Source organism: Nasonia vitripennis, chromosome 5 (assembly GCF_009193385.2).
Source record: "Nasonia vitripennis strain AsymCx chromosome 5, Nvit_psr_1.1, whole genome shotgun sequence".
Lineage (NCBI taxonomy): Eukaryota > Metazoa > Arthropoda > Insecta > Hymenoptera > Pteromalidae > Nasonia > Nasonia vitripennis.
Window position 1 is genome coordinate 25,488,796 of NC_045761.1, and position 15,755 is coordinate 25,504,550.

At 44.8% G+C, this 15,755-nt stretch overlaps 3 protein-coding genes across 6 annotated transcripts in view; 2 read left to right on the forward strand and 1 right to left on the reverse strand.

Moving 5' to 3' along the window:
• Positions 1-2,371, forward strand: part of LOC116417573 — a 2,480-nt gene extending 109 nt beyond the window's left edge. The window contains exons 1-4 of one of the 2 annotated variants that reach the window (XM_031931202.2): positions 1-235; positions 408-765; positions 976-1,191; positions 1,273-2,371. The exon at positions 1-235 is cut by the window's left edge and continues 109 nt beyond it. In XM_031931202.2, coding sequence (XP_031787062.1) covers positions 418-765; positions 976-1,191; positions 1,273-1,323 — 615 coding nt within the window. In that variant the 5' untranslated portion in view covers positions 1-235; positions 408-417 and the 3' untranslated portion in view covers positions 1,324-2,371. Of the gene's footprint in view, positions 236-407; positions 766-975; positions 1,197-1,272 lie in introns of both variants that reach the window. The other variant, XM_031931201.1, reaches the window with a different exon arrangement.
• The window catches only part of LOC100113985 (transcription factor Sox-2), a 306,878-nt gene that overhangs the window by 249,617 nt on the left and 41,506 nt on the right, over positions 1-15,755 (reverse strand). For all 3 annotated transcript variants that reach the window (XR_004345063.1, XR_004227827.2, XR_001729193.3), the window contains 2 exons: positions 12,048-12,118; positions 2,407-2,498 (listed from right to left, as the gene is read on the reverse strand). The gene's annotated coding sequence lies outside the window, so the exon portion shown is untranslated. The remainder of the gene's footprint in view (positions 1-2,406; positions 2,499-12,047; positions 12,119-15,755) is intronic.
• Positions 5,033-7,681, forward strand: LOC100680228 (transcription factor SPT20 homolog). The gene is made up of 4 exons (XM_008208867.3): positions 5,033-5,293; positions 5,553-5,851; positions 5,989-6,997; positions 7,067-7,681. Exons 2-4 carry the CDS (start codon positions 5,642-5,644, stop codon positions 7,078-7,080), a joined length of 1,233 nt encoding a protein of 410 aa, XP_008207089.1. The 5' UTR covers positions 5,033-5,293; positions 5,553-5,641; the 3' UTR covers positions 7,081-7,681.

A 15,755-nucleotide genomic window follows, 5' to 3' on the forward strand; every position in this document is an offset into this window, starting at 1 on the left:
TACACGCGCGGCACACGTGTGTGCGTGTGTACATACTAAATCGTATCGATACTGCTTGCCGTTGTTGTTGGTTTATTTGATCGTCGTTGGAATAGTTCAAATCTACAGAAGCCAAGGCAGTCAACGGCGAGTCGCAGTACGCGTAACATCGGGAAAGGGAAACAAGATCTACCGTCCTTTACACAAACACAAGCCCGCTCAAGTTGCAGTCTTTTGCTCGGTTATATACAAAGTCGTGAGTATACGCAACTTGATTTCTTTTAGTTGCTGCATGTTTTCCAGATAGTATATTTAGCTTTGTTTAACGTAGAGTATAGTTGAGTATTGCGTGAATTTAAATTTCGAGGGGACGATTTTAGCGTATTAATGCGACCGCGTCAAATAAAATAGCGAATACTTATTCACAGAAGCAGAAACATGAGCGCCTTGACACTAGTGCTACAACAGCTTCCAGGCGTCGACGCCGATGAGTTCCGAAACCTGCGGTCGTATTACGCTTGCGGCAAGTCATATCGGGAAGCGCTCAATGGTAAGAGAAGGACAAGATCATCTCTAAGCACCAGCTCCACCAAATCGAGCAGCGGCGTCAGCAGTCCGTCCGATGAGGATATCGATAAGCCATCGGCGACAACGACGTCGAAATCGCTCACCAGCTCTAGCAAATCGGACAGCGGCGTCAGCAGTCCGTCCGACGAGGAGGTCGCGGAGTCGTCGACGACAACGTCGGAAATTCACATCGACGACGAAAAGGAGGCACCACTAAAGGTAAGTCAGAAAAAGAGGCTTCTAATGAGAGGATTCGCGATGTAAACAATGGTCTCAACGATGTCGCGTGCTTTGTTTTTGATACATTCGCTGCTGGCATTAAGGACGGCATGTAAGCTATCGAATTCAAATCGAATTGTCAATCAAACGTTATTCAATATTTTTCGAAACTTCTTCAATTGATATTGATGATGTCATGAACAATTTCAGGTGAAGATCACGAAAGAAATTGACAAGCCAAAAGAGACGTGTACGAATAACCTTCGAATCATGTACAGAGGACGAGATATTTTGAATCTTGAGAGAAATGCACAACCATACAAGTGGCAACTAACATCGCCATTGTTCGGATTTTATCAAAAATTTTCGATCTACAAGAATTTTTCTCGTCACCAAAACTTCGAGTCCTTTGAGGGGTACAAAATGGTAAGGTACTAAACATCAAATGTTTTCTTCTACTTTCTTCTATTTTCGAGTGAAAAAACTTACTTTCTTTCGTATTTTCAGCACGCATGCGGTATCTGCGACTTCTATGAACCGGTGTCCGATGAACAATAATAAACTTCGGAAATGCGACTCTGCGCGTTCGACTATCTGTGATACTCAAGTTTAAGCGGCGGCCGGCTCAACGAGAGGATGATTTTACTTATATTATAGACGACAAGCTGGAAAGTGACTAGGCTGACTAATTATCTCTCGCGTCGGTTATGGGCTGCGCAGGTTTTCTTTATTTGTTTCGTCATTGTTCTCTGCGACAACATACGAGAAACCAGTTTTACGCCAGTGGAGTCAATTTTAAAATTATGTTTTATAGCTATCAGTTTTCCACTGGTAAATCACTTTGAAACGGATTATATGAAAATAGACGACGACGTCCGGTATAGTACACGTTAGCTGTCGAGAAACGGTTTCTCGAAATCACGGAAGCTACCTTTTAGATAATCGTGTAACTAATTGAGTAATATTTGTAAATATATAAGCAGGTATATTTAACTTGTATGTTTGTATCCGAATATTACTTTCAATGAATGTAAGTTTACTCAAGCTATGAAACGTTTGATTCTAAGTAAATTTTACTTATAATACTACAGCAAAATGAAGACGTCTATAATCAGGTACGTGTCAAACCGTCTTGACATTTTTTTATCGTATTTTAGACAATGAAAAATCAATTTTCGCTTACAAACTTGAACTAAAATTTAGACTTAAGACGAGGATACTTTCTATGAAAGTGCCATATCATCAGGTTAAATCAGTGTAAGCTTTACTGCGTGAAACGTAAATCTATGTACACACGATGCTAATGCTCATGAAATGTAACTTTTAATGTTCTAAATCGTTTAACATCTTTCGTATTTATAACAAGCAGAATCTGCAGTACGATCGAGTTGAAAAAATATTTTTTGATTAATGATACTAAAATGTTGAAGTAAAACGATTAATGCATCATAGCTTGGTTCTAAGTAGGTATAATTTCGATTGAGATATTTATTTGACTATTGCATATAATGCAAATATGCCAGTAATAAGTGAACTATGCATGTATCTTTTAAATATGCAGAAATAAGACTGATGTAAAAAAATAAATGATTGCTTACAATGCGTATACTGAGCGGTTTTATTATTAAAAATGTAACTCACCTTTTGTAGAAATCGAGTCGATGACAACTTTGCCGTGTATGTGATAGGTGACTATTATTTCAAAGGACGTGAGATTCGTGTGCGTTTATCACCTGAAAGAAAATTTACAATGTCAGTTCCTTGAGTAAATCCTATTGAGCATTTAATTGCAAAAATTTATTTTATTTTCAAAATTGCAAAAGAGGTGGTCATAGTCGCTACTACATCCATCGGGGTGTTTAATCCCGAATTCCAGCCAGTCCCGCCATTCGCTTCCACCGCGAGTCCCACGGTCGTATAAGTCAGGGAATCAGGGGCAACTGCGTCTTTGGCGGACCGAGGCACTCGACTCCCGTTCCGTCACTGCGCGCCGCGTTTCATTCACATCATTAGTGAGTTCGCATCTTTATTTGAATCTCCCGCGCCGGGAGCAGGGTTCACCACTCCGCCACCCCCGAGCCGAACCGCGCGGTCGAACTTCTCTATTGTTTCAATCTTCATTGCGCAGGCTTGAATCGTTGCCGATTTGAGCGCCACGGCTTACCCGGTAACAGGCGTCCCCGGGGTTGGGCGGCACCGGCCCTACCGCCCGAGCTATAAGTACACGAGGGTACAATCGTCAAGAGTTTGTGGTATAAATACACACCATCGAAGGTAGGAGCGACGTACAAGACAGTCGCAGCATAGTGACGAGCGCGCATAGATAGGAACAGAGAGAAGAACATCCTCGGGACGGTATCCGCCTCTATGCAGTCAGCCACCAACCACCATCCCTCCTTTCCTCCCAGCGGTTCTCATGGTGCGGCATCAGCGACAGCAGTCTCTGGCTAGAACGGCATGAGAAGCATCGGACCACCTCGGTAGAAAGCCGGCCGAGCTCTCTTATATACGAAAGTTCAACTACTCTTGCCGCTTGCGAGAAACGCGTGCGCCCATTGCAAACGACATTTACGGGGCTAGATGTGGTGCTCACGAGTCGAAAAAATTTCAACCGATAACAATGAAAATTATTTGGATTTTGGTTACTTGTTTCGTCGGCCTGATGTCTCGATTGTTTAAATAAAAGTTAATATACTTCGAATCGCTAGTGAAAATAGGAAATCAGCCGCCTAGTGGCGGAGGAACGAACTGTACAGCAGCCCTACAGCCGTAAAAGTCGATAAAGCGGGGTGGTTGCAGTAGTGGCGGAGCCGCGCAGTGTACGACCGCACTGCGCCAGATGACGCTAGGAGTGCTTTGCTGGCGGTTATGTTTATGCAGGAAGCGTCGTGTCGTTTGAAATTTTTACACGAATTTTTATTTTCTAATATTTGTTCTTGTCATCAAAGCAATACCGAGCATCATTGTTTGGTGATGAAAATATTTCATGCACTACTATTACTCTCTAAATGGAAAATTAACTGATATTATGTTATACCTGTAGCGCAACGGTTTTTCGATAATAAGTCTCGCGTGATCTTACAAGTTAATGTGAAAGAATAATTGCAAAGTTTAATCGATGCAAAATTAATAAAGTTTTCACCGTTTCACAAAATATAATTTGCAAACATAAACAATTATAACATCTCTATGCGGTATGTTTATAAATACCATCGAGCAAGCGCAAATAACAACTAAACAACAGTAAAAAAAAAAATAATGATTTTTTTAAAGTACAAAAAGGTGGTCATAGTCGCTGCTACAGCCATCGCGGTTGTTACAAACCCCGACTCCGCTGGATCCGTTCCGCCGGCCCCCCCGTAGGCATCCTCTTGTGTGCCTGGGTTTCCGACGAACGCATGCTAGTTATAGTTGGACCAATATCAGGAAAACCCGTAGTATCTTGTCGTCGTCACCGGACACGATTCCATAGCTGTGCCTCTCAGAGTGAACGACTTTGTGACTGCCGCTAGCGGGCTGCGATAACCGCCTCAAGGATGAGGACTTGAAGAAATGCTGCTTTCACCTTCGCTGTCGTTGTCGTCTCGGCCTTCGAACATCAGGACATCCCAAGAACGATGCTACGGATTAGAGGCTGGAACTGGAACTTCCCCCACGGAGTTGACGCTGAGTAGCTTCGGACCACCTTGCTTAGGGATATATTTCATCGGCCTTATATAGCAATCGTCGCCTTTTTTACCACTTGCGAGTTTGCTCCGGAAGCGTTTAAAAGCGATACAAGTCCGCGAAAAAGTTTACTAGCGTTTCTAAATTATTTCTGGCGATTGCGGAAGTAATTTATTTGCCACTAATTTTTATTCGAGCTCGCGGCGACGTTCGCAAGTACATACAAAAATTGATGTAAAACAAATTTGAGCATGCGATCGGTACTTTCACCGCCTACTGGTAGCTGAAGCAACTAGCGCCGCTAGGACTACTTGCAGGGATTCGGCCACATCGATAAAAGTAGAGCATCATAGGGTACAGAGAAAGTTCGGGAGATGGCGTAGGGCCTGCGGATAGGGAATTTGGTTTGTTTAAACTTTCTGTTTACAACGAATGCATTCAAAAATTATCAGGCATTCGTATACTTACATCATTTTAAGCATGTTTTTTTGCGTGAATCGCGGACAAATAATTTTTTATTTTTTGCCCACACTCCTAAATACATTATTTTAAAAGTATACAGTTTACAAGTTTCGAATCACGGTTAACGTATCTAAAAGCAGCAGCGCTGTTGTTTGTTTTCATCGTGTATTCATCGCTAGGAGAATTCGAGTGATGTTAAGCCATGGCAGTCGAGGCCGAATCGCGTTGCGCGTAAGATCAAAGGCAGTAGAATATCTACCGCGACGTCCTTTGTACAAATAAACACTTGTCGAGTCGTGGCTACTGCTTCTTCAATCTAAATTGACTTTTGCGAAATGATGGGAATGCTGTGCGCACAAATATGACCTAAAATACTGAAGGAAAAAATAGACTGCAAACGGTGCGTAAGGACGGTGAAAACTGAACTCTTACAGCACTATATAGGTGCTTACAAACTATATTGATTTATTTAGTCGTTATAAAGACGACGAAAATTTGATTTCCCGAAACGAACTCATTCGTGGAATCATTTTTAGATGCGTTTTTTTTTCTCAACTCAAGTGTATCGGACATATGCGCATGCAAAGACTCATTATAAAAACATTATTCTCCGACAAATATCGTTACAGTATAATGAGAAATCATGCCTAAAATTGTAGTGTAAAGGCAGTTATCGACCGGTGACAAGTTACACAAGAATCAAAACTTAAGAAATTTACGAAATAGGAAAAGGATAGCCTTTTAGATAATGACGATGTGCAAAGATGGTACGACACCGAAATACAACGAATCTGGTCCCATTAATGGACACAATGGGACATCTGAAGGTACAACCGAAAGCGAGAGCTCTACATCGACGACACCCGAACCCGAGCCGTTACCATTTGATTTGTCTTCTGATTCCAAGTTGTCCTTCCTAGACAATAATGGTTTTATTAAGCGCAAGAAATCGAAAAGGGTAAACTATGGTTTTGACTTTATTTTTCTTTCGCTTTTTAACGGTTCGTTGTATTTCAATTTGAGCGGCGTGCCGTGATATTAGTGAAGTATTATTAATGATTATTCGAATAGTAACTGGTGATAATTATTTTCTAGAACAAAAATGTAACGGCAGTACAGTCGAATCGAGAAGCAGATCCACAATTACATCAGTTGAATGAAGGACAACTACAGTTGCCTCCAGCTGGTGATCAACAATCGAACCAGCCGATACTAGAACAATCGCCATTGATTTTAAGAAGAGAGCAGCAACCAGAACAATTGATTCAGCAAGCACATACGCCACCAATTTATCTGTCACTGGAAGAACTGCAGTTGCATCTGCAAGCACAGCCACAGCCAGCTCAACCGTTATTACCACCGCATCAGCTGGCACTCGAACAATCGCAAATGCGTCTCCTAGTAAGGCCGCGACCACCTAATCCGTTAGCACAACAGCTGTATCCAGCTCAACCGTTATTACAACCGAATCAGCTGGTACTCGAACAACCGCAAGTGCGTCTCCTAACAGGACTGCGGCCAACTAGACCGGTACCACAGCATCCGCAACCAACTCAACCGTTCTTACAACCGAATCATCTGGTACTCGAACAACCGCAAATGCGTCTCCTAGCACGGCTGCAACCAACTAGGCCATTACCACAACAACCGCAGCCAGCTCAGCCGTACTTACAACCGAATCAGCTGGTACACGAACAGCCGCAGTTGCTAAGACCAGACCCACAATTGGCTTGGCCAAATCCGCAACACCCGCAGTTGCAATCAGAAGCAGATATGCCACTACCATCGTTATTTCTACCAACACGCATGTTGCGTAACATGGGAAATTCACAACTTTTCCAAAAAATAATACGAGCACCATTACCTGATCCAACGACACACACAGTACTACGGCCGAAACCACACTTGAAAATTGAAATCATGTACGAGGGCCGGAATATTTTGGATCTGAGAGAAAATTTGATACCGCATCCTTGGCAACTGCAACCGGCACTATACCGAACAGAAACAGACAACCCTATTATAAGATATGTCTATAACTGTGGCTCGTTCCTAGTCGAGGGCGACCCGTCGATCAACGAAACATCAATAGTACTTTGGAACAGTAAGCAAAATATATTTTATTTTAATTACATAATCAAAGATCGATTTCTCATTTCATATTTATTTTCAGGATTTTGGAAGTAAGAGTTAAGTAATAAAAAGTATGTGCAACGCGATTTTGTGCATCTAATTGTTTAGATTATTTGAAGCGGCAGCCAGTTTTACGAGAGACTTTGCGTTATTTAACATTTTATATATGTTAATCAATTGATCTAGTCCTGTTACGGTCTAATATTATACGTTTTCACGTCTTTCAAACTGGTAACGGGCTGCATACGTATAGATTATTTAAAAGCGACTTTATTTTTATATATATTTCAATCAAATGTTTCATATCGAGAATGCTGTTCTCGAGCTTTTAGTTATAAATAAGATATTTTAGTGCAAGATTATAAGGTTTTAACCGATGTACGTACACGCGTATTTATTTATATTTCTATAAATCTTGATCGACGATATTTGTCAATTTTATTTTGACACATATTCGAGCATAATATTTAATTGTATAGCGTGAAATCAACGACGAGATCATAATTTTGACATTGCAAATAGCTGAGTGTAAACAGTGTGATGTGACTCTTGGTAAACAAGGTATGCTATGTGTCTTTAAATATCTTAAGGGAGCACCTTTGAAATTAAAATCAAAATTTTTCATTAAAAATTTATAAATGCTTATATAAATAAACCAATTTTTTTTACTATTCTTTCTTACTACTTACTATTACTTTCTTACTTATTACTTTCTTACTTTATTACTTTCTTACTTTTTACTATTCTTTTTACTATTCTTTTTACTATATAATTACCTTTATTCTGATGGTTTTAGACCTTCTATATACCTCTATAATACCTACGTATAGTAAGGAGTCCATAATTCACTGACCGTAAGATTCCAAAGGAACGAATGGCCCAAATGAGCTCAAACTCCAGGATATTGTTTAAAAGTACATTAGTAATGGTATGAATGAGGGGATTTGGTTTAAATTTCATAGAAAAAGTTTTATAAGCATATTACTGATTTTTTTTATCAATTTGTGATTAATTTTAACAAACTATCATGTAACTTTTTTTCTATGAAATTTAAACCAAATCCCCTCATTCATACTATTACTAATGTACTTTTAAACAATATCCTGGAGTTAGAGCTCATTTGGGCCATTTGCTCCTTTGGGATCTTACGGTCAGTGAATTATGGACTACCTTACTATACGTAGGTATTATAGAGGTATATAGAAGGTCTAAAACCATCAAAATAAAGGTAATTATGTCTAAGAATAGTAAAAAAATTTGGTTCATTTATATAAGTATTTATAAATTTTTAATGAAAAATTTTGATTTTGATTTCAAAGGTGGTGTGCCCCCTTAACCTAAACTGGGAGTAAGATTTGTATTACGATTAATCGTTTTATTCTCTTGTTCCTGATCTGTAAGTAACTGTAATCGTGTAAGATTTTGTATATTTTGTATATAACGTATTTTTAACTATCAACTAATCTTGTTAGGGATTTTAAAACGGAAGACTTAAGCGCAATATTTTGAAATTTTTTTTCAAAAATCTAGTAATACGAATAAAGACTGATCTCGAAGGTGAACTTTCTATAAATGTACATTGAATTAATAAAAACACATTTCCGCGATTCCATCGTACATAACTTTTTTTTGTCACCATAACAAAGCCATCCACCTCCGGCTCTATACTAGAAGCAGGAAGAAAAAAATGCGAAAAGGAGAGCGGGGGTGGCTACATATAGAGAGACACACACAGACACATAGAGGTGGAAGCCGGGGGTTCGCGAATGTACGAAGAGCAGCGCGCGCGCGTCTGTATACACTTTGGCGAATGTGTGCGCGCGTGCGAGATGCGCGCGACTATTCAGATATTGTTGTTATTGTTGGGGGAACAATCGGCCGTCAATAGGGTGCACGGGCACAATGTATCTATTCAGGTGCGACCAGGGGTGCTCAGCCACTGCCGGCGAGATCGCCGCGGAACGAGCTTTGCGCCGCTAGATTTTTGGCCCCGCGCGATCTTTTTCTCTCTCTCTCTTCTTTGTCTTTTTTTTCGTGCTTTCCAGTTTTTTTTGCGTCCGTTTCGGTGATTCCGCAAACGGTCCGTTCGCTCGAAACAATCGCTATGATCGGCGGCGCGTCTCTCGCGGGGGTTCGCGATTGCCGCAGTGCTCCGAGTTTCGGGGAATGATTTTTTCCCCGTACGGCTTCGGAAAAAACCACGCGCCCATTCCGCGACAGAATCGCTGCGTGCCTCGTAATAAATGTCGTGCTACACGGAAAAAAGTAGGTCAGCCGAAAAATCCCCGAGGCCGATCGGTTGAGCACCTCTGTCCGCGAAAGATCGGCCCGCTGCAGAGATACAGGGAGCTCGCGCTCGTGCCCATAGCGATGATTACGTATGCGGGAATCATTGTCGAGCGCGCGGCGCTCGCGATGCTCATGCAAAGGCCAAAAATCGTCGAAATCAGTCGAGTTCAACATCAGCATTGTGCGCGAGCACGCCTTTGTCTCTCCGGCGCTCATTGTTGTCGGTATACTCCGTCCGCCCGCCCGCACAGCAGCAGCAGTCCCGGCATCCGCTGCCGAGATTGCCGGGTTAGCGGGTATAATAGGGGTGGCGTACTGCTGCTGCTGCTGGACCGGGACTGCTACCGGTTCTTTATTCAGTCACGAGGGATGATCGGAACTGGCGGTACCGATTTCTCGGACGGAGTCGTAATTTTTTCGCGGTGTAATTTTCATCGAAGAGAAGACGCTGGCGCCTAAAGAGAATATGCTCGGGCCTCGGCGGGTATTATGGAAAAGAGAAGAAAAGCGAAGTCAATGGCGAGAGATGGCAACGAGGAAGACGCGACGAATCCTACGGCGAAAAGAGCACGTCGAAGAAGGGAGGAGAAGAAAGGATGATGCCGGTGGGTGGATGACTGCGCGGGGGTGCGCAGAGAAAGAGAGAGAGAGAGAGAGAGAGAGAGAGAGAGAGAGAGAGAGAGAGAGAGAGAGAGAGAGAGAGAGAGAGAGGGAAAGAAAGAGGGCACGGAGTAGGGGCTGAATAGGAAGCAGCACAATGGAGCCCGGCTGGCTGTGTGCAGGCGTGTTATCAAATGGGTTCCTCATTCACATACTGCGCTCTCTGCTCCTCTTTCTCTCCGCGCGCGCGCACATACCTGCGTGTGTCTCTCTATACAGCGACGCGCGAGCGTGCGAGAGAAGGTACCTGCTCTCTATGTGTGTGTCTCTGTCTGTTATACTTATTCATACCGCTCCATTGTGCGCGTCTCGTAGTCGCGCGTTCCTATGTGCGGGTGCGACTGAGAGAGAGGGACTCGAGTTCAGTTCAGTTGAGAACGCGATGGAACGTGTCACAATGCGCGAATATGGGCCTCTCTCTCTCTCTCTCTCTCTCTCTCTCTCTCTCTCTCTCTCTCTCTCTCTCGCTCGCTCGCTCGTTCGTCTATTTCGCGTCTCTTCTCTCTACAGACAACCAGCAGCAGCAGTGTGTCGCCGCCGTCGTCTTCTCTCTATGCGCGTATAGAGTCTCCGTCTGCGTCTCTTACTCCTGTGCCGTTTACGCACGCGAAGTCTGTAATAGCACGAGGGGCCCTGAGCAGCCGATAAAAGGCAGTTTCGATATTCGGTAAAAATTCCAAAAAGGTGAAAAAAGCAGTGGATAACGCAGAACGCTGTATTTCATGTACAAGCGACTAACTGCGGAAATCAACAAGTCTGCATCAGCCGCACACGTAGAGCACATCACTCGAGGCGTTTTAAAAGCCCGTTTTACGTATTAACCTGTCCCACGCATGCTGCTCCCCACATCATCATCCGACGCGAACAACACCGCGCGCGGGCTAATTAACGCTCGGAATAATCGCGCCCCCACCCGACGAATAATCCAGCAGCGCTGTCCCATTGAAGCTGCTTCCAGCGGCGGAAGGAAAATAAAGGAAATCTCCTTGGAGTTGAATCATCGCGGAATACATCCTCCCCCCTCTCTAGCGTAAAAAGGCGCGGGGGGGGGGGGGCAGTCGAATGGGATGGATGAGGTATACACGCGCGGCATACAAAACTCGCTCAATACGTCATTCAGGCGCGAAGAATGCGCGCTCGTTCTCGCCCATTTTGCCTCCCGGAATGAGAGTTTCAAAAGGAATTAAGGATTCAAAGGCATCTTTGCGCGAGGCGCACAAAACCCCCCGCTCGCGTCTATATCTCTCGCGCGCAAGCGGCCGAGCTTGCGAGCGCGACCGGCCCTGAGTTTTTCTTTGCGCGCGTTGATGCGCGCGCTTCTTTGATTTTTACAGCTTCTTTTCTCTGTATACGTATACACGCCCGATCTTCGTGCGGCTTGATTTTTTCCTTTCAACGCTGGCTACGCTTGCGGGGATCATTTCGGAGATTTTTTCGAATGCGGATTTATTTCGTTCTTTCGCTTGTGTGCATTTCGGAGCTTGACGAGCTTTACTTCGACGCATTTTTTGAATACGTGATCCGTGAATTTAAAATTCACGATTTGAAAAGCTGAGGCTTCGAAAGATTTTTTTTCAGTTGATTTATCTGGTCCACGATGGACTGAACGACACCAGTCCTTATTGACACGCTTACTTATGCTCGCGGTGATGCCCCCTCGGTGTACAACAATCTCTTCGCAGCTCGTCCAGAAAAACCCACAAGCCCCTTACCGCACCGACTACAATTCGTCAGTGGAAATCCACAGAACAATCGAAGCACCCTATACGCCACAATACGCGCGTAACAAATGCGCCCGGCGCTGCTACTCTTTTTTTCGACAGAAAAGGAAAAAAATCCAGACGAGGGCTGGTTAACATGAAAATGCTGCCAGACGAGACTCGTGAAAAAAGAGAGCGCGGGGCGATTATAGTTTTGCCATTGTCATTCACGAGTGTGTGAATCGCGTATGTGTACGAGGGGGTATAGGGGAGAGGACACGTGCTTCTGGGTAAATATATCTTGAAGACACGAGCCGCACTGCGCTTTTATTTTACGGGCGTCACGGTAAATGAGCTTAAGCGCTTACTCACCCCCAAGTGCAGGAGAACGTTGAATTAGCCACTCTATGCCTCGCGGTTGATGCTCGGAGGCGACGTACCAGCTGCAACAGAATCGTTTTATATTCGGTCAATTTATTTCCTCGAAATTATCGATTCGCTGAGAAACTTTCGAAAATTAATGATCCTAAGGAATGAAATATTGAAATCCCAGCAATGCAAGCACCATTATTGCTCGCGAGATGCAATCTCGACGAATGAAAAGTCTTGATTACTCGGGGAGTTTAATTATTCGCTGTTAATTATCTGCAGCGATCACGTACGTTGTCCATTGTGCATCGGGGAAAGTTCCGGACAACAAAGCCAAAGGCAAAGTGTGAAGGCAATATCGCCGATACACTACTTTCCGCCTCCTCCCTTTTTTAATCCCTTCGTCTCGCGTTTCAAAGCTGAGCAGAGCTTCATGCCAGCAGTGAATGAAAGAATTTCAATATCGGGCACGAATCGCGACGAGTTGATATCCGATAGCAGAGTCGTAATTAATTTTCCTAAATCTCAGCTTCGCATTCGCTAAATCCAAGAAAATCGAGCGCCAAACAACCCACGCTCCGCTTAGCTCGACTTTCCGCGCTCAGCAATGAAAGCCTGTGTGTACGTATTATTTTTCTTTCATGCGACCCCACCCCCCGTCATCCCTCCAACGAGTTTGCGTACAAGGGATCAATGCATACACACACACACGCACACATATACAAAGAAAAAGTATACGAGAGACGCGACTTTGCGCGAGCGCGGTCTTATCGGCAGTTATCGGGCCGTGATGTCACACAATAGGGCAGACAATGCGCGGGACAATACATCCCCCCGTAACCTCTCTGTAGCCTCCACCTCCTCCTCTTTTCGTTCTTCTTCTTCGTTCTTCTTCGTTCTGCTGCGGCAGGGCTGCTCCGCTTCATCTCTTCTCTCCGTCGCGGCCGCCAACTTAATAAACATAATAGCTGACTACGCCGCCCTGCGGTCACAATGAGATCCGTACCGCGAGATACCAAAGATATGACGACGACGACGACGCGACGATGCTGCTGCTGCCTCTATTGTGCGGCACGAGCCATCCAACTTTTAGTTTCGAATGGATTATTCGAGGACTACAGTCTGCGCGGACCGACTCGTCTCCTCCTTGCTTGTTTCTTTGCGCGCGAGGACATGCTGCGAATCTTCAAGTACGAGTTCCGACTTTCCTCTTTTTTTTATTTAATTTTGTCCGACAAGGGTCAAGAGTTATTCGAAAAACTTGGTTGTGGTAATTAAAATCCTAATCTCCGCCGACGTCGCGGTATTAAATCAGCCGCACTTAATAAGACAGACATAACTACAAGCCAGCGCAATGAAATCTCCGTCCGAGGTATGCCCATTAAGCTCCCCCGTAGCCACATCAGAGAGTAACTGAACAAAAAAGTAGCTCCGCATACCACGCATATATAGACACACAACACTGCAACCCTTACCCGATGATTCGGCGACAAGTCAGCGGGCGATGAATATCGCCTGTACACACACAAGCGCGGCCCCAAGGGGCTGGAATTCATACAGCATCGGATCTCGCCCCTTCGACTTTTCCCCGACACCCTTCCCTTTCCCTTTCCCTCTCGCTTGTCGCCGCGTGTAAAGTGGAGCCCAGACACGCCGGATTTTGTTTGGGCTTGGCTAACCGCTGTTCGGATTACGCGTTATCGGTTTCAAAGCGACTCCGAAATCGCGTAAATTTAAAAAACACTCCCGATCCGCCGAGAGAGTAAAAAAAGACGAGGTTCGTTCCGCCCCTGCGAACAATATGCCAAGCCCGCGTAATCACCCTCGCCGCAGCACACGTGCCGGCGGATCTCGGAAGGAGAGGAGCTGCCGACACGAGCCATTGAAAAACGCGGTCAGCCAGCCATTATTTCGAGAGAGAGAGCCAACTATTCTCGTTTTTCAATGTGATGCAGCGTTCGGGGGGTCGTTTAATAAAAAAATAACCGAAATTACGCGCGCAAAATACCGCAACGAGTGTTTTACTTTTTCGTTCGCGCGGTATACGCACATCCTAAACAATAGACACGCGCAGCTATCTCCCGTCCCATTAATCAGATCCGTTGTAATCTCCGAGCAGCTCGGCGCAAAACAAACCGATAATGAAATCTAATCAAAAACGAAAACAATACCGAGAGCGCCGGCTCATATCGAGCCATCCCCTGGCACTTAATTATACGCGACCGACGCGCAGATGCTACGCAGCATCCCGCACGCGCGGAAGGGATAAATCGCGACGATCGCCGCGGTGCTATCTTCGCAGAGCGGCTTATCGCCGCGGCTATAAATCACGAAGCCCGTCGCTTTACACGACTGCTGAGCCGCTTGATGACTGTATAATGCTTCGAAGCCCCTGCTGCGTGTGCGCGCCGAAGGGGTAGTGTGTATCTATATTGCGGGCTGGAAGGGCGAAGAAGGAGCGGCTTGTCTTGATATTTTAAGCGCTCGATGATGAGGGAATCGAGAGCGTCAAAGCGGGTTACTTTGGAAGGGTTATTGTGGAGGTGTCCTTTTAATTAAGTTTTTAAAATGATCTGATTTCTCTTATAATAAGTTAGGGCCACGATAGAGGCCAATATAGTACGCAAAGTAGCGCCAAGTCCGAGCAGGAGGAAGGCGAGAAAAGAATCAGCCCGCTCTGGACTGAGGGGTCTAAAAGTGGCGAAACGGTGAAAAAAGAGGAGGTGTGCGGGCGACGGAAAAGTATGGGACGCAGAGAGACGCAGTCCTCTCTCTCCTGCGATTCGCGAGTCTATATGCGCGAATGCGAGAGCAAGCGCGAGGGAGAGAGAGAGAGAGAGAGAGAGAGAGAGAGAACGAGCTGAAGCGCGAGGCTCGCACTGCGTGACGTCACCGCATTGTTAGACGAGCGAGCATTGTAGTCACTATTGTGAGTCTCCGCCATTATTCTAAGACAATCGTCCGACACAATGAGACGGACGGGAGAGAGCGAGAGAGAGGATGAGTGAGGCCGATTCGCTTTGTGCGGGAGAGAGTGTGTGTGGTGCTGGTACACTCTCCTTCTTCTCTTCCGCTCTCTCTCTCTCTCTCTTTCTCCTTATATTCCCTCTCGTGTGCTCTCTTTTGTACTCGCTTTTCCCTCCATTTCGTCTCTCTCTCTCTCTCTCTCTCTCTCTCTCTCTCTCTCTCTCTCTCTCTCTCCCTTTCTCTCTCTCTCTCTCTCTCTCTCTCTCTCGTTTGCTCTATCGCTTTATCAAGCCTGTTTTTGTCTTCGCTTTTTTTCGCCCCCTCCCCCCCTCTCTCGCCATTTCTCCCCCACCTTTGTCCTTATCACTTTTTACTCTGCCCCGCGCCGCAGCTACTGCCTTTTTCTTCGCTCTCTCTCTCCTTCTCTTACATACGAGCCGGTGCTACTTTCTTTCTGACGGGCTCGCTCTTTCGCAGGGGGTGACGCTGCTTTTGTGTCCCAGTTGTGTTCTGGAATTATTGCGACGTTAATTGTTGTGTTTCGTAGCCATATTCTTGATGATTTTGCTGTTTAAAAATGCCCCTTTATCAATCGATGAAAACGTTGACGGAAATGCGCATATAGGATTGACGCTTTGAATTCGCCTGTCCAGACCAATTACCTATGCTCCGAGTACTCGATGAAGTAATACTTCCATTCAAAGGAGCTTCGATCGATGTCAAAGACGATTACATAACGAAGCC